Source organism: Mus caroli, unplaced genomic scaffold (genome assembly GCF_978045245.1).
Source record: "Mus caroli unplaced genomic scaffold, Mus_caroli_1 scaffold_8, whole genome shotgun sequence".
Lineage (NCBI taxonomy): Eukaryota > Metazoa > Chordata > Mammalia > Rodentia > Muridae > Mus > Mus caroli.
In genome coordinates this window covers 130508656-130531797 of record NW_028227263.1, presented here as the reverse complement: position 1 = coordinate 130531797, position 23142 = coordinate 130508656, and the positions used below count along the sequence as shown (strand labels likewise).

Sequence of the window (23142 nt, the reverse complement as noted above, 5' to 3'; positions counted from 1 at the left end):
TGCCCTGTCTGGCCTCAGTGGGAGAGGATGTACTTAGTTCTATGAGATTTGATGCACCAGGGTGGGTTTTTCCCTGAGTGGGTGAATGCAAGGGAACCCCCTTTCTTGAGGAGAAGAGGAGAGGGGATGGAGGGAGGAAGTTGTAAATGTGCGGCTCAGAGGAGAGTAGGGAGTTGGTTGCAAGCAGGATGTAAAGAGAATAAATAAACAAATGAAAACATTAAGAATATATATATATATATGTTTATATATATGCACACATATATATAAACACACACATATATACATATGTATATATGTATATATATACATGTGTATATATATACATACATATATATATATACATGTGTATATATATATATGTTTCTTTGCAAACAATGGAGCTGATATTCATGAAAAGTTTGATTAATACACAAATACTGAGTAATACTTGTATAATTTTCATAGCGTCACACTTATAAACTTTTCATGTCCAATCTCAGTCAATAAAACTAGAAATAAATGACTTATTTAAATGAAAATAAAATGTTTTAAAGCTGGAATTCTATAAAGTGCATTGGAATTTGCTGATAATACACAACAAAACAATAATAAAAGTAGCAAATATATGATGACTCAAGATTCCATGATTCTTGGCTTAAGAGATGACTCTCAAAGATGGACAGATTTTAGAAGTATTGTATTGCTTAGGTAGAGTACCTAAGATCAGTTCCTACAACTCAAAGCAGGAAGTTTACAGCTACATTCAACTGCAGGTCCCTTGGAACCAATGTATTCTTCTGGCCACTGAAGGCACTACAAACATAAAGGTATACACACCACCAGCAGCACCACTGTTGCTACTACTAGTATCAGTAACACAAGTTTTTAAAAATTCACTCTCACAATTCCACAACAGGATTTATTCTGACTACATCCAGGTATTCAGGATACAGAACAACAGGAACATAAACATCAGTGTTCATATATTATTTAAAAGTTTTGAAAACTTATTCCCATGGAAACATCCCTGGGGGGAATCCAGCCATTTTCTCCTGGAACACTTTATCGAAGGCTTCAGCTTGGGCTACTGTGAAGTGATTCTTCCAGTCCCCAGTTGTGCCTGTAAAATGTGAAGAAGATACATAGGTGGATTTATAATGGTCATAATACTAAACTAGTTCTTCCCATCATATGCTTTTACCTTCCGTTTGATAAAGATCACACAGTTAATATCCTACATCCACTCCAGTAGTGACTCACATTACAGGTTTAGAAATCTGGAAGCAGTCCTGAGGCACAGTTTCAAGGAAAGAGCCTCCTGGAACCTTGGCATTCCCATAGCTAGAATGCCCCAGATTTCTCTCTGCAATATTGTGGAGGGTCTTGCATGCTTTCTTAAGTTATTTACTGGATAAGAGTTAGAAATCTCAGGGCAAGCTTAGCAAAGTATACTTAGACTCTTCATTACAACCAGGTATAGCAGTCTACATTGCATATTAGAAGCAAGTTGGTGAATTCTTCTGACAAATGGAGATTCCCTACAGACACTTTAAAGAACAGCCAAGTTACACTCATATGCAAGAATTTATCAAGGCCTAGGATATAGAAGGGTTGTGGTATTATATTACTCATGAGAAGGTCTGCTTGAGCAGAACCCCCTGGTGCTAGCTTTCTAAAGGCTCAAAGGAGTAGAAGAAATTGTGACTAGGTTGTGAAGTCCTTACCTGACATTAGCTGACTCTAGGCAGGGCTGTTTTATCTTTACTGTAAATATTACCTAGTTCCTGTAAGTCTTTTGAAGTCATTTCTCTGTTTTGTGTCAGATACTTCAATGTACTTTGCCTGCTGTGACACACTACTCCTTTCTTTTCTGTATTATATAAGACTAGTGTTTGATTTGTGACAATACATTCAGATTCAGCACACTCTCTCCTCTCTGTGTCTGTCTATGCTCACCTGTTGGAACCTTGATTCCCACAGGTTGAAAGGGGCTGAATGAACCTGGTCTGTGGCATTAATAAATCAAACTACCATTTTCTGTAGAAAATTAACTCCTTTCTTTCTTTCTTTCTTTCTTTCTTTCTTTCTTTCTTTCTTTCTTTCTTTCTTTCTTTCTTTCTTTCTTTCTTTCTTTCCTTCCTTCCTTCCTTCCTTCCTTCCTTCCTTCCTTCTCTCCCTCTTCTCTCCTTTCTCTCTCTCTCTCTCTCTCCTCTCTCTCCTCTCTCTCTCTCTCTCTCTCTCTCTCTCTCTCTCTCTCTCTCTCTCTCTCTCTCTCTCTCTCTCTTCTCTGAAACAGGGTTTCTCTGTATAGCTCTGGCTGTCCTGGAACTCACTTTGTAGACCAGGCTGCCTCCCAATGAAGGGATTAAAGGCATGTGCCACCATGCCTTGCCAAAAATTTCTTAAGTCCTGAAATCATATATACAAACTTCTCCCTCTGTCTAAATTACGTCCTACCTTTTCCTCTCCCAACCTATATGCTAGACAATCTAATATCGGCAACAATGGCTTGATCTTTTTATATATACACAGATTATTCCTGCTTCCCATCAAACCTGTTCCTATCATGCTATCCAACTCAGAAGTGTTTATCATCTCAATGATCCAAATAAACTTAAACTGTTCTGTCTACATCTTAGTATTTACTTATAGAAGTAAATAATTTTAAAGCAACTTTTAACTAATATCTTAAAATAGTTTCTACTTATGTGTGTGTGTGTGTGGTCACATGAGTGCTGCAGATACACACAGTTATGAGCAGCATTTCAGCTGTCTTGATTTTCTCACTAGATACAGTGAACCCAGCCCCTCACAGCTGAGGGCATTGAAGGACTCTGTTTCACTCATCCATGGTGTTTTGTGATGCATGGAGATCTGCATAATTTCTGCATATGTCCAATGTAGCACTGTATCTTCTGACCATATATTGTTTTTCACCACTCCATTCCAGAATGTTTTTAGTTATAACCTTAGAGGTTAATCAATTGTACATTCTGTGTTGTGTCTTCTGTCATCCTAGAGGACTAATAATTTTCATATAATTACATCTTGCTCTTTGTCTTTTTATTAATGACACTGTAACCTTCTCTTCCCATCTTTCCTCCATTTATAACCCAGCAGGTCCCATCCTTGCTTTGTTTCCTAGCTGTGACACTGTTATTTACACCATGTATTTATGCTTTGAATATACACACAGAATATGCATCAAATATATTTGGAAAGAAAGTGTTTCTGAAATTACTAAATGGTTCATTGTACAGAGTGACTGACATGTAGGATATACTCAGTGTGGGATTGTTAAATGAATTCGTGCATACCTGAGAAAGGTATAGGCAGTGCTCCTATTTTGCTGATGACGAAAAATTAGTCTTTGAGATGTTGCCAGTATGACAGTGATGGATGTGTATTTGAATCCAAAAAGAATGACAATAGAAGCCATTCTTTTCTTTATCACATTACTTTCTTTCTATATCATCACATAAGTTAATTTTAATTCCCCAGAGGGCTATATTAAAGAAAATATAAAGAATTCATAAAAATGTAAATCCTTGATACAGCATATTAAAATAATATACTATAATTGATATGAATATAAAAGTGTCATCTAATGAGATGGGTACCTATTAATATTCATTGTGCTCTCAGGTTCTTTCTTTTCTTTATTAGAACATGATATCTTATGGTTTTTGACAGCATGCCTGGATCCTGATAGGCCAAACCAGATAGATGTTAGACTCAAGCATCTCAAACAAATTCAATATGAATTCCCAATGGAATAAATCAGTCCATCTGAGAAACCACATCTTTGGAGGTACACACATGGAGTTGTAAGTTCACCTATTTGCAAATTCTGTGCACCTTATTGATGCACTTTTATTTTCTTTCCTTGTTTCTAAAAATCTCTACAAACTTTTGTGTGCCAGATGTCAGGATAACCCTAACATGTGGTGGCTTAACTCTTGTTGAAAAAGAACTTCCTCATAGTTCTGGAGTCTGCAGATCTCACATCAGAGTACTGTCCAAACCTTTGTAGGATTTTCTTTATGGCCTGAAGATGGGAGGCTTCTTCTTCTGTCCTTGGGTCATCTTCCCCTTTTGACTCTGATTCAGGTCTTCTGAAGATACCAGTGAAAATGATCGATGGCCCAACTACTGTGTCCATTAAATTATACACTGTGAAGTAATGAGTGCTGGGAATTTTGAGGTTTGCCAGAATATATTTCCTATACATATCTAGATTGTGGCATTGTCTTTATAAAGTCTTGTCACCCAAAGAGTAGCTAAATATCTCTCTAGTATGCATTTCCTGCAGAGCCTAAATATTGAATTACATTGACTACAATTGTACATGGAAAATCATTGCTTGGAGATTAAAAGCAGATGCATCTCAACAACTTGAATGATTGAGTCTCTGGGATAAAGCTTACAAAGCAGCTCTGCAGAGGCAATAAAAGGTAATTTCTTGTGTCTTAAGATAAGAACAATTAAAGGATTTTGGAAAATAGGTCTAGTGAATTCCTCATTGCCCAAGCAAGTCTAACACTTACTACAGCTTTTTAATGCTTTATGATATAGGGAATTAGGTTGCCTAATGGTAAATAATGGAGTGTGTTTTAGCATTATCTTAGATTTGCACATATTTTGATGATTCAAAACTGGCACCAATCTGATAGAGAAATTGAGAAGACAAATATTATCTTTACATACATTTTTCTTTCAAAGTTATTTCCAGACATATCCATTTCATCATTCTCTATAATGAATTAGTGAAGCAAGTGGGCAATGTATTTTGTGTCCCTCATCAGTGACCTGGTTTCCAGAATTACCTGGCTTAAAGGATATTGGTGTCACACTAGTATAAGAAAAATAATACCCCCAAATAAAAGCTGTCTTCAAATGCAAAACAAACAAACAAACAAACAAACAAACAAAACAACAACAACAAACATATGCTACATATAATCACTAGGATAATTAAATTTCTAAAGACTAATGAAGTCTTATCAAGAATTTTGGCCGAACTATATTATAATTACTGTATGTATGTATATATGTATGTATTTCTGCTATCATCTGTGCTGCATGGCAAATAGTATTTGTATTTGGAAGAGAATAAAACCAAGTATGGTCTCATCCTAAAAGAATCTTCCTGGCAAAGCAGAAACAACAGTTGTCTTCATGGAATTTTGTCTTAAATTCTATTCCATCTGCTCTGATTTGTCTCTGCTAATGCTTTTGCTTGTCAGTTTCCTTATCCCTTTGCTATTAACAGAGCTACTTCATTCTTTTAGGTATGTAATAACAGACTTATTTTCTTACAATGTTTTAACACTGCCAAGTTCTCATTCATTATAGAAAATCCAGAAACAGACCACTTTGCTTAGGTGAGACCATTTTTCTAGTGCAGTATGTCTCCACAGAGTCAGGAGTACAGTAGTGTGATGGCAGCTGGAAAGAAAAGTTTATTTTTCCACATGCCTTGAACTTTAGTGTATAGATTTCCATTATCTTTTAGTTAGTGGTGACATATCTTTATGTTTACATCTCAGTCAAAATTTCCCATTATTTGGATAGTACTAGTCCTGGACTAAATACAATCTGGTATCTACTTTGACTTCATGTTTTCTTTGAAAATTCCTTATATCCTTATATTGTTCATTTCCAAATTTCACACTCCAAAGCTGTCAATGGAAGGCAAATGCTGAAATATTTCAATTATGTATAAAGGAAAGATACTAACATATATTGTTAGTATCCAAATTTCAGACTCCAAAACTGTCGATTGAAGTTAAAGGCTGAAACATTTAAATTATGGATAAAGAAAATTAAACTCATAATTTATACTTCATTCATTTATACCTATATTTTTATTCAGTGTTAAATATCTGATGACTGACACCTTCTTTCTTCTACTCTAAGTTCCATCTCACCTATCATTATCTAATTAGGTCTGGGTGAGGTTCAAGGTCTGATTCATTCTGGCAAAGTCACTCCAGAACTGTACAGCTATGACACCACACACACAAACAATCTGCTCCCATCATAGAGAGGAGTTGGCAAATAAATAGAGAGCATTGAAATTCCCTGTTCAGGAAAGATAATTCCAAAGAAGAGAGGGGTCATGACCCTAAAGCAATCTAAACATAGGTTGGCAAATAACATCAGATTTTAACATTAGAGATTTTTTTTTACTCCTATAGGAGTATCATCTTGGCTTACAGTTGGCAGCAATCTTGACCTGTTCAAAATCTTTTCCAGCAGTTAATGTAATTTTTGCAGTTCTATGCTTATCATCTTAGATATATCTTTGGTCTACTGCATTACACTTTTTATATTTTAAAAATGAGGAATGTGATACAGGAAACTTTACAATGCCTCATAGAATACTGACTACTTTCCCATTTTCTTCATTGAAGTTATTAGACATGACCATCTCCAATCCCAAGTTCATCTACCAGAATAAATAAACTTTGCAGAGTGTCTTAAACCCACATCTTCTCCACAAAAACCTTCCCTGTAATGTCTGTGAAAAGCTATCAGTGATGAGCAGTGACTTTCAGTACATTCCCAACAACTACTTAGACTTTCATTGGCACAAGCCCTTCACTTATTCTGACATATTCTGAAGCTAGATGATCTCTTTACCTTTTCTCATGAGCTTCAAGCCATTGGGAACCCATTCTTCCTTAATGAGACTAAAATTGGACATGTTGTTTTCTTTCATGGCTTGGAAGGAGCTGTATTTGAGGACGAGATCCAGCTCATCTGGCCCTAAATTTTTCCCTAGGAAGTCACAGATCTTCTTTATGGTTTCCTTTGTATCCTAAAAGAAGAAAGTGAAATGAGGGCAATCAACAGAGAGCACTGAGAGAAAAGATTCAAACATGTGATCTGTGGATGGAGATGATCAAAGTGTTGTGAAAAGGTCATCATCAAATGAGAGAGCATGAATAGGAATTAGGCAATAAAGGAAATGGAACAAAGGGAGGAAGGACTCAGACTCAACATTTATATATTGAGTGGGCTCTCAATGTGGCTCATCTCTGCTCTCTAAAAGACAGAGACTGGGTATTCTTTTTAGGGAAGAGGAAATGTAAGAGAGAGGCTCTCATAGAACCAAGGTTAAATTTAAACTTGCTTTTTAGAGGATCATGACCTTGAATTTCAGACCTTCCTGGGTCAATCTCCATAGTACTAAGGTCACAGGTGTGTGCTGACACAGTCTCTCAGTATACTGAGTTTTTTTTCTTAAGACAGGGCCTCACTATGGAATTTTTTCTTGTGTGTTGGAAGTTGCTGTGGAGATTAGTATATGTCATGCTCACAGAGATCAGAAATCCATCTATCTGGCTTTTTCCTTCCAAGTGCTGGCACTGAAAGTATGTACAAGCATACCTATCCTGCCCTGGCAGGTTTAAAGAAACTTATAGAAATGCTGCTAGACAATGATCAAGGCAAATGAAGATATGTGCACAAAATCCTCAGCAGAGATTACTGTTAGTTCCAGATAATAGTGTTTGCTTAGGTATCTGAAAACAATACAGATTTTAGGACAGTTTCATAGAAATGTTCTCAATATTTGTTTTTTGAGGGTACTTCCAAGAGATTTTGTTTTGAGAAAGTATCTCAGGTTGCAGCTTATATGGGCATCACATTCCCAAATTTTCTGTCTCAGATCTCTAACTGTTGTAATGATATCTGTGTACTACCACAATTAATTTAATCTTCTGATATAGTCATTACAAGGTAAAATCTTAGAATGTCAAAAATTGTGCTTTTAATCCTAGCCTTCCCCATGGGGACAGGAGGTTTTCTTGGTTTAAAACATTTTTTGCATATTTATTAGAATTCTGCTTAATATTTCATATGTATGTAAACAATCATGACAATAACTAAAAAGAATGTGTTAATGGTCAGATAGAAGACTTATTAGAATGTGTAGTAGTGTGTAGCAGACAGCTGGGTAGTGATCCTTTCTTGGGAAAAGTGAACTTAATGATGATTAAGTAAAAGAATCTACATATGGAAAAAGGAGTGTGATGAAACTTTTTTAATTGTAAAATTAATTTATTTTGTACACTCTATATGTTATTTCCCCAAAGCCGACCCTATGACTGTTCCATACCACATATCTCCTCCCCACCATCCTGTCTCTATGGGGATGTCCTCCCCAAACCAGCTGACTTCTAATCTCCCTGTGTCCTCCAGTCTCCCAAGGGTTAGGTGCATCATCTCTGAATGAACACTGACCAAAAGTTCTCTACTGTATATGTGTTGGAGGCCTCATATTAGCTGGTGTATGCTGTCTGTTTGGTGGTCCACCTTTTGAAAGATCTCAGGGGTCCAGATTAATTGAGACTCTTGGTCATCTAAAAGGATCACCCTTCTCCTCAGCTACCTTCAGCCTACTCTAATTCAAAAACAAGGATCAGCTGCTTTTGTCCATTGGCAGGGTACAAACATCTGCCTCTGATTCTTTCAGCTGCTTGCTGGTGTTTTCAGAGGCCATTTATGATAGGTCCCTTTTTGCAAACCTTCCAGAGCCTCAGGAATAGTGTCAGGCCTTGTGACCTCCCCTTGAGCTGGACACCACTTTGGGTCTTTTGCTGGACCTTCTTTTCCTCAGGTTCCTCTCCATTTCCAACCCTGTCATTCTTTCAGACAGGAACAATTATGGGTCAGAGTTATGACTGTGGGATGGGCCCACTCTCCCTCATTTGATGCCCTGTCTTCCTGATGGAAGTGCAGGTAGGGTCTATAACATCATTCTCCCTAATGCATGGAAATTCATCTAAGGTGTCTCTCTTTGAGTCCTGAGAGTCTTTAACTTACCAGGTCTCTGGTAAATTCTGGAGGGTCCCCTAAACATCCTAATTTTAGAGGATGCTTTTATCCATTCTTACTGCTGGCCATCAGAGTTTCAGTCCTTTTCCTTCACACTATACTAGATCAGGTTCACCTCTCCCTCCCAGTTCCCCCATATACTTTCCCTCCCAGGTTCCTCCCTCCTATTTCCTGAGAGAAAACTCTATGAGGTCAAATTTGTTTTTGAATAATTTCATCTTTCAGTTTTTGTCTGGTTGCATTTTTACTTTTTATTAATAATTATTTTTCTCCATTCCTTCAGGGAAGCAGGTAGGCTGAGAGCAGATTTTTGGCTTTCTCTCTGCTTTTCTAGATCCTATGACCAATATTCATCTTTTGTTGTTGTTGTTATTATTGTTGTAATGGATTCTCGTTCTTAACTGAGTGATAACTGTAAGCTCACCTTTTTCAAGTCTTCATAGTATAGTACCAAGAAGTTGTCCCATTCTCTCATGGATAGCCAGTCACGGACATGCTCAAACCATGATCCAAATATGACTGTGTGCAGGGAGAAGTGGAGTGTCAGTTACAAAGCACTAACAAAGGGTCTGCTTGACTTTCTTCATTTTCTGAAAGCAGCAGCAGAAAGCTTCACTAAGAAAAATCTAACTAGTCTGTATTTATAGCATTAAACATGATGTTTGAGGTTGATACACAAATAGAGAACTGATAAAATCAAGTTCATTATCAAACTCATTACCACTAAGATTTACCATTGATGCCATGAGGAGATATTCTACTGCCAAGGTGCAAGGTCAGAGGTGTGTGCTGGGGGAAACCTATCACACCAATACAGAAATCCAGAGGTGATTTCTGTAAATACCTGCCTCCTAGTGAGGTATATGAAGACAACAGAAAGATTTGATAATGGAGATGGGAGAACAGTATTTTATATGGTGTTGGAAAGAAACATTCCAATTTATACAGCAACCTACTGGCAGAAATCTAATAGATGTATAAAACAAAGCTATATGACATCATTAATAATCACATCAACAAAGTTAGTTAAGGGGATAAGGCACCTTTATGGTGTGTGTGTGTATGTGTGTGTGTGTGTCTGTCTGTCTGTGTGTGTGTGTGTAAGGGGTAGGGAGAGAGAGAGAGAGAGAGAGAGAGAGAGAGAGAGAGAGAGAGAGAGAGAGAGAGAGAGAGAGAGAGAGAATGTGAGGTTTTAGAATTATCTTAGCATATGTTTGGATGCAGATCTGTTGATTATGAAAACTATATAAGGCACTGCCAAGTGGGGAAGACAAGAGACAGAGGAATTTTAACAGATTCCCTCAACTCAGCATACCTATGTCTACAATTCCCTTTGGGAGTATATAGGGGTATCATTTCCATTTCTCAGTGTTCAATTTTCAGCCCCTGATTTTCCACATAATGCTCTTATCCTGAGCTGAATTCACATGCTACAATATAGATGTACCAGGCCAAAAGTGTCTTGTAGTGCAATAATGACACAATTGTTATGGGGTTACATAAATGATGGCTGATTGGATTTGAGCCTTGATCCTTGAGATGGAATTCATGCCTGGTACTATAATCCTGGTCATGAACCCATGATTGATGATGTCATAGTTCCAAACTAGGGTTCCTACTGTCATTTAACTAAACGGTCATATTGTCAAACTACCGTCTAAATATTTGTATTTATACCTGTGGAATTGTGCTGTTCTATATCTTTGTTAGAGATTAATTTTGCAACTGGCTCTGGATAATGTAGACTCAGAAGTGATCAAATTGTGCAGCCTAATTGTGAGTGCTCAGTCATTGATGTACCGAAGACTCAGGAAATACCATGGGACAGGAAGTAGAAAGTAAAAGCTAGAGAATGTGGTGGAGTGATTTGAAATATTCCTCTGTAAATATTGTCCTTTGAACATGAATTAGCTGTTATTATGCAAATGTGTTCATATCACCAATGGTTGCCTATAGCAAAACTGCATAACATAAAGCCGATCAATATTCCAGGATGCATGGGAGAGGGTGTCCTGAATCCTCACTCCTCACTGAAGATCCATTTGCAGTTGATGACTGCTAGATGAGAAAGACTTCCACACCCTTTTCATATAGGGCCACTTTTATGTTTCTAGTGCACACATGGATGGCCCTACATCCATGCACATATGAGCACCACAAATTATCATTAGTGGGTTGTACTGTTTTGAAAAAATTAAGTTCTGCTATGGACATATTATGCAATGTATAGTGTGTTGGAATGCATACTGGTAAATCTGGTAGAATGTGATATAACATATTCATTTTTAATTTTTTAAAGAATAGAAATATTATGTATAAAAACACAAAAATTTTGAAAAATAAATCAAGTAAAAACATAGGACATATGCAGCTGGAAACACGAATTTCTGGGGTACTGGTTAGTTCCTATTGTTGTTCCACCTATAGGATTGCAGACCCCTTCAGCACTTTGTGGACTTTTTCTAGCTCCTCCATTTGGGGCCCTGTGTTCAATCCAATAGATGACTCTGAGCATCCACTTCTGTGTTTGCCAGGCACTGGCATAGCCTCACAAGAGACAGCTATATCAAGGTCTTTTCAGCAAAATCTTGCTAGCCTATGCTATAGTGTCTGCGTTTGGTGGCTTATTATGGGATGGATGCATGGTGCAGTCTCTGGATGTTCCATCCTTTCCTCTCAGCTCCAAACTTTGTCTCTATAAGTCCTTCGATGGGTGTTTTGTTCCCAATTCTGAAGGGGCAAAGTGTTCACACTTTGGTCTTAGTTCTTCTTGAGTTTCATGTGTTTTGCAAATTATATCTTGGGTATTCTACATTTCTGGTCTAATATCCACTTATCAGTGTGTGCATATCATGTGAGTTCTTTTGTGATTGGGTTACCTCACTCAGGATAATACCCTCCAGATCCATCCATTTGCCTAGGAATTTCATAAGTTTATTGTTTTAATAGCTGAGTAGTTTTCCATTTTGTAAATATACCACAATTTCTATATCCATTCCTCTGTTGAGGGACATATGGATTCTTTCCATTTTCTGGCTATTATAAATAAGGCTGCTATGAACATAGTGGAGCTTGTATTCTTATTACCAGTTGGAACATCTTCTAGATATATGCCCAAAAGTGGCATTGCTGGTTCCTCCAGTAGTACTATGTCCAATTTTCTGAGGAACAGCCAGACTGATTTCCAGAGTGGTTGTACAAGTTTGCAATCCCACCAACAATGGAGGAGTGTTCCTCTTTCTCCACATCCTCGCCAGCATCTGCTTTCACATGAATTTTTGATCTTAGCCATTCTGTCTGGTGTGAGGTGGAATCAGGGTTGTCTTGCTTTGTATTTCCCTGATGATTAAGGATGTTCAACATTTTTTCAGGTTGAAAAGCATATGAAATGAATTAATGGCCACCAAGCCTGTTCTACTTGAGAAAAACGATTTTATCTTAAAACCCCATCCACATGAGTTAGTTTCAGCAGTCAACCATATACATCCCTGTGTCACCTTAGACTCTCAGTTTAGAGATTTTCCCCATGAAATTTGCCTATGAATGTGTATTTGAGTGATTGTCTTTATTGACCAATGACGTGGTAGCGCAAAGAGCATAAACCTGTCGACCTGGTCTGAATGAAAAAACTGAGAGTGAGACATTGAGAAAATTAGTAAGCTGATTTGTAAACTGTTTTCACTTCAGCTCTTTCTTAAGATCCTCCCTTGATTTCTCCTGTTGATAGATTTTTCACCTGAAAGTGTAAGTCAGATAAACTCTTTTTGCTCTTAAGTTGCTTCTGGAAAGACTATTTTATCAGAAAAAACATAAACCAAACTAGACCAATCATTAAACAGGAAATAGGAGAACACCTTGTGTACCTTAGCAAAATCATCAAAATGACAGGCATTGATAGTCAACTTACAATTATAACAACTTATTAATGTGACTTTTTATTTATTAATTTAAGTTTTATTGCATTATGATGAGAAAAGATAATTTCAATTTATCAGAAATTAACATTTAACATTTAAAACATATTTTAACATTTAAAAACATATTTTGAGTACATACAATTATATCACATTCTTCTTCTCCTTTGGTTCCCCAATTCCTCCCAGAGAACCTCCTTCAATACCTGCCATATCTTTCAGGATTTTTATCATATTTTGTAAAATTTATAAAATAATATAACAATAAAAATGAGTACTCTAAAAGTTACTTGATATAAAACCACAATCAACTGAAAAATCTTATATTGATGCTTGTCTACAGCAATACTGAAAATACATACCTTATTCTCAATATAAATTTCAAATAATTCCAAATATATGAGTATATCACATTTTAAAATAATATATCACCTCTTCAGGTCAGTGCCTGCTCTAGGCCACCATGTGTGCGAACTCAGCAGACAGTCCACTGTCCCCAGAGGATTCTACACTCTCTTGGTGCCCTTGCATGCCCAGGATCTTAGGATCCCTGGTGAGTAGAGTGTAACATCTGTTCTAAAACAATCATGATGGGCCTGTGCCAGCAAAAGAAGGACACAGGAGTCCTGCCTGACCAGCAGCTCGGGTTCCTTCAGATCAGTGCTGGTCTACCTTGGGTTCGAACACAATGTCCCATGGTCCCCAGAGGAGATTCCGATTCCAGATTCTCTAACACACCGGCAATCTTAGGATTTGAGGATCCCAGTACCCAGGAGCGTGGTCACAACAGGATTTTAGGGTTTCAGAGGAAGCTTGACTGCCAAGAACTCTGACACACCCAGAAAATCAGGTTCATAGGATCCTGGAATCATAGGATCATAGAGAAAGCTGGACTCTGAGGAGTTCTGAATCAACTGGGATTACAGGAAGGACAGGCTCCAATCAGACATATTGAGGGCAGCAAGCACTTGAGATAATCAGGTAACAGGAGACAAGTGTAAGAATAGAAGCAACAGAAACCAAGGCTACTTGGCATCATCAGAACCAAACTGTCCCACCATAGCAAGTCCTGGATACAGCATCACACAAGATATGGATCTAATGTCACTTCTTTTGATAATGATGGAGGACTATAATAAGGAAATAAATAACTCTTTTAAAGAAACACAGAAGAGCACATCCAATCAGGTGAAAGAATTGAACAAAACCATCCAGGATCTACAAATGGAAGTAGAAACAATAAAGAATTCACAAGGGAGACCACTCTGAAAAAAGAAAACCTAGAAAAGAAGTCAGGAGCCATTGATGCAAGCATAATCTACAGAATACAAGAGATAGAAGAGAGACTCTCAGGTGCAAAGATACCTTAGAAAACATTGACACAATAATCAAATAAAATGGAAAATGCAAAAAGATCCTAACCCAAAGCATTCAGGAAATCCAGGACACAGTGAGAAGACCAAATCTAATGGTAATAGGTATAGACAAGAAGAAAGATTTTCAACCTAAAAGGCCAGTAAATACCCTCAACAAATTTATAGAAGAAAACTTCCCCAACCTAAAGAAAGAGATCCCCATGAATATACAAGAAGTCTACAGATCTCCAAATAGTTTGGACCAGAAAAGGAATTTCTCCCATCCTATAATAATCAAACCACCAAATAAAATCAGTAAAGGGAAAAAGTCAAGAACATATGAAGGCAGACCTATCAGAATTTCACCTGACTTCTCCCCACAGATTACAGAAGCCAGAAGATCCAGGGAAAATGTCATACAGACCCACAGTGATCACAAATGCCAGCTCAGGCTACTATATCCAAGAAAAGTCTCAATTACTATAGATGGAGAAACTAAGGTATCCCATGGCAAAACCAAATTCACACAATATCTTTCCACAAACCCAGCCCTTCAAAGGATAATAAAGGGAAAGCTTCAACACAATGAGGGAAACTACGCTCAAGAAAAAGCAAGAAAGTAATCTTTCAACAAACCTGAAAACATAGCCACATGAACAGAATTCCAAATCTAAGAATAAACATAACAGGAAGAAATAACAACTTTTCCTTAATATTTCTTAATATCAATAGACTGAATTCCCCAATAAAAAGACATACAATAACAGACTGGTTAAGTAAACAGGACCCCACTTTTTGCTGCATACAGAAAATCCACCTAAGGCATAAAGGAAGACACTAACTACCTCAGAGTAAAAGGCTGGAAAAAAATTTTCCAAGCAAATGGTCCCAAGAACCAAGTTGGAGTAGCCACTCTAATATCAAATAAAATGGACTTTCTCTCTTTTTTAAAAATGGCTCATCATAATTTATTTTATATTAAAATGTACAGCTTTTTGGGGGGGAGGGTGTTTACCTTCTTTTTTTTTTGAAGTAACTGAATAAAAAGAAAACAGGTAAATACAAGAGTTCTGCTGGCTCCTACTTTATAAAAGGTCGTGCACACCTGTTATGCTTAGCCCTTACTGCCATCTGTCCAGGTGCAAAGGCTACAAAAGGAAGCAATAGAAACAGACACAAATAAGTTTTCTGCTTTTTTACTTGAGATTTGTAAGCTTACTTTGTGCTATTCACAAGCTACTTTTCTATTTTTCTTTAAAAAATAATTTCAATATTTTTTAAAGATAGAAAAATCTACAGATGAAATGAAAATGTAAAGAGGCATTTCCATAAAATAGCAACTTTACACCAAATTCATGATTAAAAAAAAAATCTTGCCAAGTATTTGGACATATATGAAATGCTTCAAAACCTGACAGATAAACACTGAGACATGCTTCATTTAATAAATAGAAGTGTGCATTTATAAAACAGAAAGCTGCCTCTCCCCAAAGGAGCCTGCCACCAAAATGGAAAATGGTCTTCTCAACTTTACACCAAACATTTAGCAATAAACCCCCTTCACTAACCAGACGGGAATAGCTGTGATTGCTCTTTACAGTTTTATAATTAACAAAAATAGATACTTTTTTAAAACCTCAAATTAGGGTACCCTAATCAAGGCAAAAAAAAAAAAAAAAGCAAAAACCTTAAGAAGTGGCTTACCGTTAGCACAACACTTGTACAGTACTACAAAATGCACTGTCACCATCAAAGAAATTAGTGGCATACTGAAGGGTCACCTTAAACAAAATATACAGTAATTGAAATGCTAAAGGCATTTCCATGGAGTAGACAAGGAAGAAGAAAAGCTGGAGGTTCAGTATTAAAACAGGTGATTTGGGAAGGGGCTTGTATGCACACTGTTAAATGGAAACAGGCAAGATGTGTGGCTACTGCCAACTAGAGTCCTAAGAGAGGCCTTCCTTTGCAAAGAATTTTATATAAAAGTAACAGAAATAAAGGTATGAAAAAAGAAAAAAAAAGGAAAGAAGAAAAACGACTTGTATAAGGCATTCTGCTGCATACAGCTTTTTTTTTTTTTTTTTTTTTTTTTGAATAAATGGTGCCAACAAATGTTTTTGTACTCACACCAATGCTGGTTTTGAAATCGTACTCTTCAAAGGTATTTGCGCAGATCAATCCAATAGTGGGGCCCAGTGGGCTGGGTGGGCTGCCAGGCTGTCTACCTTCTCATGTAGGATCCATTGGGAGACTGTTTGGACATGCCCATGTTCATGTAGCCATGGGGTCCCAGGGCCGTGTACATCATGTTAGTGTGGGGTGGGGTCTGCATCGGCTGCTGGGCATATGGCTGGCTTCCCATCATATGCCCAGCAGATGGGCACATATGCAACTGCATCGGGTACTGGGGGGGTTGATTCATGGAGCCATGGTAGCTGTGGTAACCACTCTTCATCATCCTGTTCATCATCGGCTGGGACATGCTATACCCATTCATGGCATTCAGAGTGTTCATGTTCATATTTACGGAGATGACATTGTAGGCTGGTGCTGGCATCAAGTTCACACTCATGTTCATGCCTCTTTGCATTGTTAAAGTCCATGCAGGACCCTGCATGGCTACAGTTTGGGAACGCCCATCGATTTGTGACTGATGGGTGGCAGCATCTGGTGGCAGAGATTCGGACTTAGTTCTTATGGAGACGTGGTCCTTGCTGGCTATCTGAGTTTGCAGTATTTGGCTGTGGGAGATGCCAATATTCGATGCTGACTTGTTCTGCTGCAGGAGAGATGGTGGCAGATTCATGGGAGGAGGAGTCAGGTTAGGGGTTGGGGTCATGGTAGCTTGTGCTTGAGGTCCTTCAGGGACAGAGTGTAGAGACTGTGAAAGCTGAACAAGCCCTGTGTTGCTTAATGGTGTGGACAAAGAGACACTGTTTGCATAGGAGGTCACAGCAGTGGAATGATTAATAAGTGTATTAGTTAACTGCTGCAGTTTGTCAGGGTTGAAGGTGGCAGATGGCTGTGGGTAGTGCCCATCCCCAAAATCACTTTGACCCATTCACTCATATAAGCCAATGTTGGTATTGCTGGTCTCGGGGATGTCAGCCAGCTTCATGGGTGGGGTGAAATTGGTGACCATGCTGCACTGAGCTAGCTGCTGACTGCTACTGGGAGGCCTCTCCACCACACAGCCTTGGGGAAACTTGACGCTGCAGGTTGGAGGGGAGCTGATGCTGGTCTGCTGCATCATGCTGCAGTTACCGCTGATGTTGGACATCTGCTGGGTGACAGCACAGCTGTTCTGTGTCAGATTGCTAGAGGTGAGACTGCTATAGGAGCAACTATTCTGGGAAGAGCTATTTCCACAGATGCTGCCTCCCATGGTTGAGTCATAGCTGCTTGGGTTCTCGTTGTTCTCTCTTGTGCTCTCAATACTGCCCAGGTCACTGAACCTGCTGTCAATGACCTGCTGTGAGTGATCTGACACTGACAGGATGTCCATCATTGGACTGGTCTCCATGTTCTGCAGAGGTGGCACTGTGATGGCAGTCTGATCAGGGCTAATTTGGATAAAGCTATTCTCTAGCAGGGACACTGGGGCTATTGACAGAATGAACTGACTTGCCTGGAAAGGAATGGACAGATTAAAGTGGGCTACCTTGGACTGTTGGCACTCGTCCAGTATGGTGGGAATTTGAGGACTTTGGTCTGTGTGCATTTAGTTTTGCAGGCTTCTACAGGCCTCTTGAGTCTCAGCACAATCTGGAAAGGTGTCATCTTTTTCCCTGTTTTCTTGGGTCAAAGACTGAATAGCCTGGGCAGTCTTGGAGTCAATTTCCACAGCTGCTGGGCCTCCCTCTTTGAGATCAGCATCCATACCATCACTGTTCTTTTGGTCCTGCTTCTGTGTCTTTTCTTCCTGGTGCTCCCTGTCAGACTCAGGTGCAATTCCAGTGTCCCCAGCAAGCTCCTTTGTCTCACTGTTACATGACACTGTGAGATCAACACTGCAGTTTATCAAGACCCCAGGGTTCAAGTGGCTCAACTGAATGTTCAGGTCTAAATAAGTCTCCTGGCCCTTTAGTGCATCTTTGAAGGTTTCTCTTGGGAGGTCTCCTCTCTCCATGTTGGCAGCCTCCATGTGGCCACATTCTTCATCATCTGCATCATGGTCCTCATTGTGAGATGGCTCTTCTTCCTCATCCTCATCCTCTTCATGGTCATCCAAATGCACAGGGTCTTCCTTTTCCTAGGAGATTTCCTCTTCTGTGTTTTGTTTACTTTCAGCACCACCTTGGTCTTTTTCTCCTCTTCCTCCTCTTCCTCCTCTCCCTCCTCCTCCTCCTTCCTCATCCTGTTCTTCCCATACAGATTCAGCTTGAACTCATCTATCCTCTCTTTGCTTTGCTTCCTCTTGGAGAGCCCTTGCTTCACTCCTTTTGGCCACACTTGTCTGCACTTTAGAGGCTCAGGATTGTCTTTACTGCCTACTTTCAAGTGTTATGCATCATTGCCTACATCTTTTCTACAAAGGGCAGCATTCTTGAAGAAATGATTGTCGATTCCTTCCTCTTCCTCTGTCTGCCTTTTCTTCCCTGCGTGATGTTGGAATGCTTTTCTAAGAACTGACTTTCTGTCCCTCTCTCACTGGGACCTCACAGGTAGGCTCCAGCTGCAGCATTGTTCTCTCCTCATCTGAGTTGTCAAAGGGCTCATTCAGCACTTCTGTCCTCTTGGAAATGGTCTCAATGGTTACGCTGCTGTTGATCCTCCTGCGTTTATGACCTTTTTTCTTCTTTACTACAAAAGTCCTCTTTCTTTTAATGGAATCTGACTGTGGCTTAGTCAACTGTGGGGGAGATGTGTGAATGCTCTCCTCCTCTTCCCCATCATCTTCCTCTTCCTCATCATCGTCCTCCTCCTTTTCCTCTTCCTCTTCTTCACTGCTCTCTTTTGACAGTTTTAACTACTGTCCTCTCTCCCCGGCCACTGGCTGCCTATCTGGACAATGCAGGTATTTATTTATTTTTATTGTACTTTTGCAGATGATTGCCCACTGGTAACTCTAGACTACAGGATCTCTTGATCCTCCTTCTCCCAGCAGCTGGCTTGTTCCACTAGTCATTCAGGCTCTTTCTCAGCTTCTCACTCTTCCTCAGAAAACACAGCAATAGAAATTAAAATTGGAGTCCATCTTAGAACGTCTGGATCAATTTTGTTGGTTTGGGAACAGTTCTTCAGCTTTTCCATGTGGCTCAATATCAACTTTTCCCTTCTTATGATCACAAACCTGCCATCTCTCCATCAATCATGTGGAGGTGCTGCAGAGTGGTGGCAATGCCATGTGGGCACATACCTGTGGCTCTCCTAATGACCTTGAAGCTGATGTGCCTCTTGTGGTGGTTGTAGAGGTATTCCAAGATGACACTTTTCCAGTAGGTCAGATAGGAGAGCTGGCCCAGGTCAGAGAGTGGCTTTCGTGAGACCCTGCTTGGCCTTCTCCTTGAGAAAGCAAATAGATGAATTCAATGAGAAAGCATCCAAATCCTTCCCTTTGGTGCTGGGGCATGATCATTATGCTGGCCAAATTATACTTCTGCTGGCAGAGCTTTTCCTTGGAGAATTATCCAACCACATGACAGCCTTTTTCATAATTTTTTGTAAGGACATTAAAAAGGAATGGCTCAAAATCATAATACAAGGTTTTGTGGTCTAGTAAGAGCTTGGCGAAGTAAATGTTTTGGCAGTACATATTACATATATTTCCACCAACTTCAAATACCGGAAGGTCTTTCCTTCAGGAAAATTTATTTGCTGTAGGAAGAAACCATCCACACTTCTTTGAGTGTCATAGCAAAATATTTTTACTCTTCATATATTTAAGAAAGAATTCACACAGGTAAAACTTTGATAATCTTGCATATTTCTGTGGGTAAGGCAAGGAGTACCAGGTTTGGATATCATATTTTCTGAACTCTATTACTGAGGGGTAGTGACCACAGTCTTCCAATCCACTTTCAAATTCGATTTTCTCCCAAGACAGTCCTGGGCCTGATTAAAATTGTCCAGATACTCTTCAGTCACGATATCTGTGTTTCCCATCAGACTTACATCTGCACTTTCTTTTTTGATGTTTATTTTAATTTCAGTATCAGGTGACCCCTTCCTGTGAATGCACTTATGGATCCTTTATCACTGGTTACAATTCTTTTGTCAGTCTGGAAAGTGGTGGGTCACAGCACGCCATATGGAATCTTTTATCACAGGAATAAAAAAAAAAAAAGTATATTATCTGCATATTTTCCCTGGACTTGACATGTTCTGCAGGTCTTGTACTTGATGCACTGCCACTTCAAGGCCTTCACATTTGTGGTTAATTCAGGAAAAAATTCAGACAGGATGGATATCCACTACTGACACAATCTGCACAAGATACAAGTTCTTCTGGTTTCTTTTCACAATTTGACTCTTTAATCCTCAAACAGAAGCTACATATTGGAATGGGATCAGCAGGGGTTTTTTTAGTTAGGATTTTACTGCTGTGAACAGACACCATGACTAAGGCAACTCCTATAAGAACAGCATTTAATTGGGGCAGGCTCACAGGTTCAGAGTTTGAATCCATTATCATCAAGGCAGGAACATGGAAGCATCTACACAAGCCTAGTGGAGGAGGAGGTGAGAATTCTACACCTTCAACTCAAAATGGACTTTCAAACTAAAGTTCTCCAAAAATATAAGGAGGGACACTTCTTACTCATCAAAGGTAAAGTTTACAATAATGAACTCTAAATTATAAACATCTATGCTCCAAATGCAAGTGCATCCACATTCATTAAAGAAAATTTGATAAAAATCAAAGCACACATTATAACTCTAACAATAATACTGGGATATTTCAACACCCCACTCTCATCAATGGACAGATCCTGGAAACAGAAAATAAATGGACACACAGTGAAAATAATAGAAGTTATGAAACAAATGGATTTAAATGCTATCTTTACACATTTCATCCAAAAATAAAACGATATATCCTCTTTTCAACATGTCAGATTACCTTCTCCAAAATTGACCATATAATAAGTCACAAAACAGGCCTAGGCAATACAAAATTATAGAATGGATACCATGTGCTCTATTAGATTTCCACGGACTAAGGCTGATCTTCAATAACAACATAGATAATAGAAATCCCACATACATGTGGAAGCTGAACAACACTATACTCGATGATAACTTGGTCAAGGAAGAAAGAAAGAAAGAAATTAAAAACTCTAGAGTTTAATGAAAATGAACCCACAACATACCCAAATGTATAGGTCACAATGAAAGCGGTCCTACAAGGAAAAGTCATAGATCTGAGTGTCTCCAAAAAGAAGCTGAAGTGAGCACACACTAGCAGCTCGACTGCATACCCAAAATCTCTAGACCAAAAGGAAGTAAAAACACCCAATATGAATCGGTGGAAGGAAATAAACTCAAGGTAGAAATCAACCAAGTGGAAACAATAAAAACTATTCAAAGAATTATCCAAACCAAGAGCTGGTTTTTAAGAAAATCAACAGGATAAATAAACTTTTAGCTAGACTAACTAGAGGGCAGAGGGACAGTATCCTAATTAACAAAATCAGAAATGAAAAGATAGATATAACAACAGAATCTGAGGAAATCTAAAAATTCATCAGATCCTACAACAAAAGTCTATACTCTACAAAATGGTAAAACCTAAATTAAATGGACAATTTCCTAGACAGATACCAGGTACCAAAGTTAAATCAGGTTCAGATTAATGACCTAAACAGTTCCATTTCCCCTAAAGAAATAGAAGCAGTCATCAATAGTCTCCCAAACAGAAAAAGCCCAGGACCAGATGGGTTTAGTGCAGAGTTCTATCAGACCTTCAAAGAAGACCTAATTCCAAATCTCCTAAACTATTCCAAAAAATCAAAACAGAAAGTACTCTACCCAATTCATTCTTTGAAGCCACAATTACTTTGATACCTAAATCATATAGAGACCCAACAAAGAAAGAGTACTTCAGATCAATTTCCCTTATGAATATCGACTCAAAAATAATTAATAAAATTTTAACAAACCGAATCTAAGAAAACATCCAACTATCATCCTTCATGTTCAAGCAAACTTCATCCTAGGGATGCAAGGATGGTTCAATATATGGAAATCTGTCAACATAATCTGCTATATAAACAAACTCAATGGCAAAAAACAAATGATCATCTCTTTGGATGATGAGAAAACATTAGAAAAAGTCCAACACCCCTTAATGATAAAAGTCTTGGAAAGATCAGGAATTCAAGCCCCATACCTTGACATAATAAAAGCAATATACAGCAAACCAGTAGCTAACATCAAAGTAAATGGTGAGAAACTGAAAGCAATCCCACTAAAAGCAGGGACTGGATAAGGCTGCCCACTCTTTCCCTAACTGTTCAATATAGGACTTGAAGTCTAGCTAGCTCCGGGGTACTGGTTAGTTCATAATGTTGTTCTACCTATAGGCTTGCAGATCCCTTTAGTTCCTTGGGTACTTTCTCTAGCTCCGGAGCTCTTGACTCTAGCTGCATATGTATCAAAAGATGACCTAGTCGGCCATCACTGGAAAGAGAGGCCCATTGGACTTGCCAACTTTATATGCCCCAGTACAGGGGAATTCCAGGGCCAAAAAGTGGGAATAGGTGGGTAGGGGAGTAGGTGGGAGGATATAGGAGACTTTTGGGATAGCATTGGAAATGTAAATGAGGAAAATACCTAATAAAAAGTATTAAAAAAATAAAAAGTTTAATTTCAGTATCCAAGTTCGTCATTTATAAACACACGAAAGCATAGTCCAGGCAAATTAAATACAGAGCCTACATACACTATTTCAACAAAACATTTTTTTTTCTAAAATATCAGAGGCAAATGAGTGATTTGTTTCACCCATAATATTTAACTGATTTGCAATGAGAAAATGAAAAACTTTTTTTTTTTAAGACATAAGCAAAAACTTTGGAGTCAGGTAAAGTGTCTGATAGCTG

General features: G+C 38.5%; 1 protein-coding gene and 1 pseudogene across 3 annotated transcripts in view; both read right to left on the bottom strand.

The window, feature by feature from the left end:
- Positions 1–948: 948 nt before the first annotated feature.
- Positions 949–23142, bottom strand: part of LOC147003536 (sulfotransferase 2A1-like) — a 36672-nt gene continuing 14478 nt past the window's right edge. The window contains exons 5-10 of one of the 3 annotated variants that reach the window (XM_085842187.1): positions 21321–21340; positions 17238–17265; positions 15837–15876; positions 9251–9345; positions 6628–6805; positions 949–1102 (exon numbers count right to left, since the gene is read on the bottom strand). In XM_085842187.1, the coding sequence (XP_085698313.1) occupies positions 990–1102; positions 6628–6805; positions 9251–9345; positions 15837–15876; positions 17238–17265; positions 21321–21340 (474 nt within the window). In that variant the 3' untranslated portion in view covers positions 949–989. The remainder of the gene's footprint in view (positions 1103–6627; positions 6806–9250; positions 9346–15836; positions 15877–17237; positions 17266–21320; positions 21341–23142) is intronic. The other 2 variants (XM_085842188.1, XM_085842189.1) reach the window with 2 other exon arrangements.
- Positions 18182–21180, bottom strand: LOC147003537 (histone acetyltransferase KAT6B pseudogene; annotated as a pseudogene).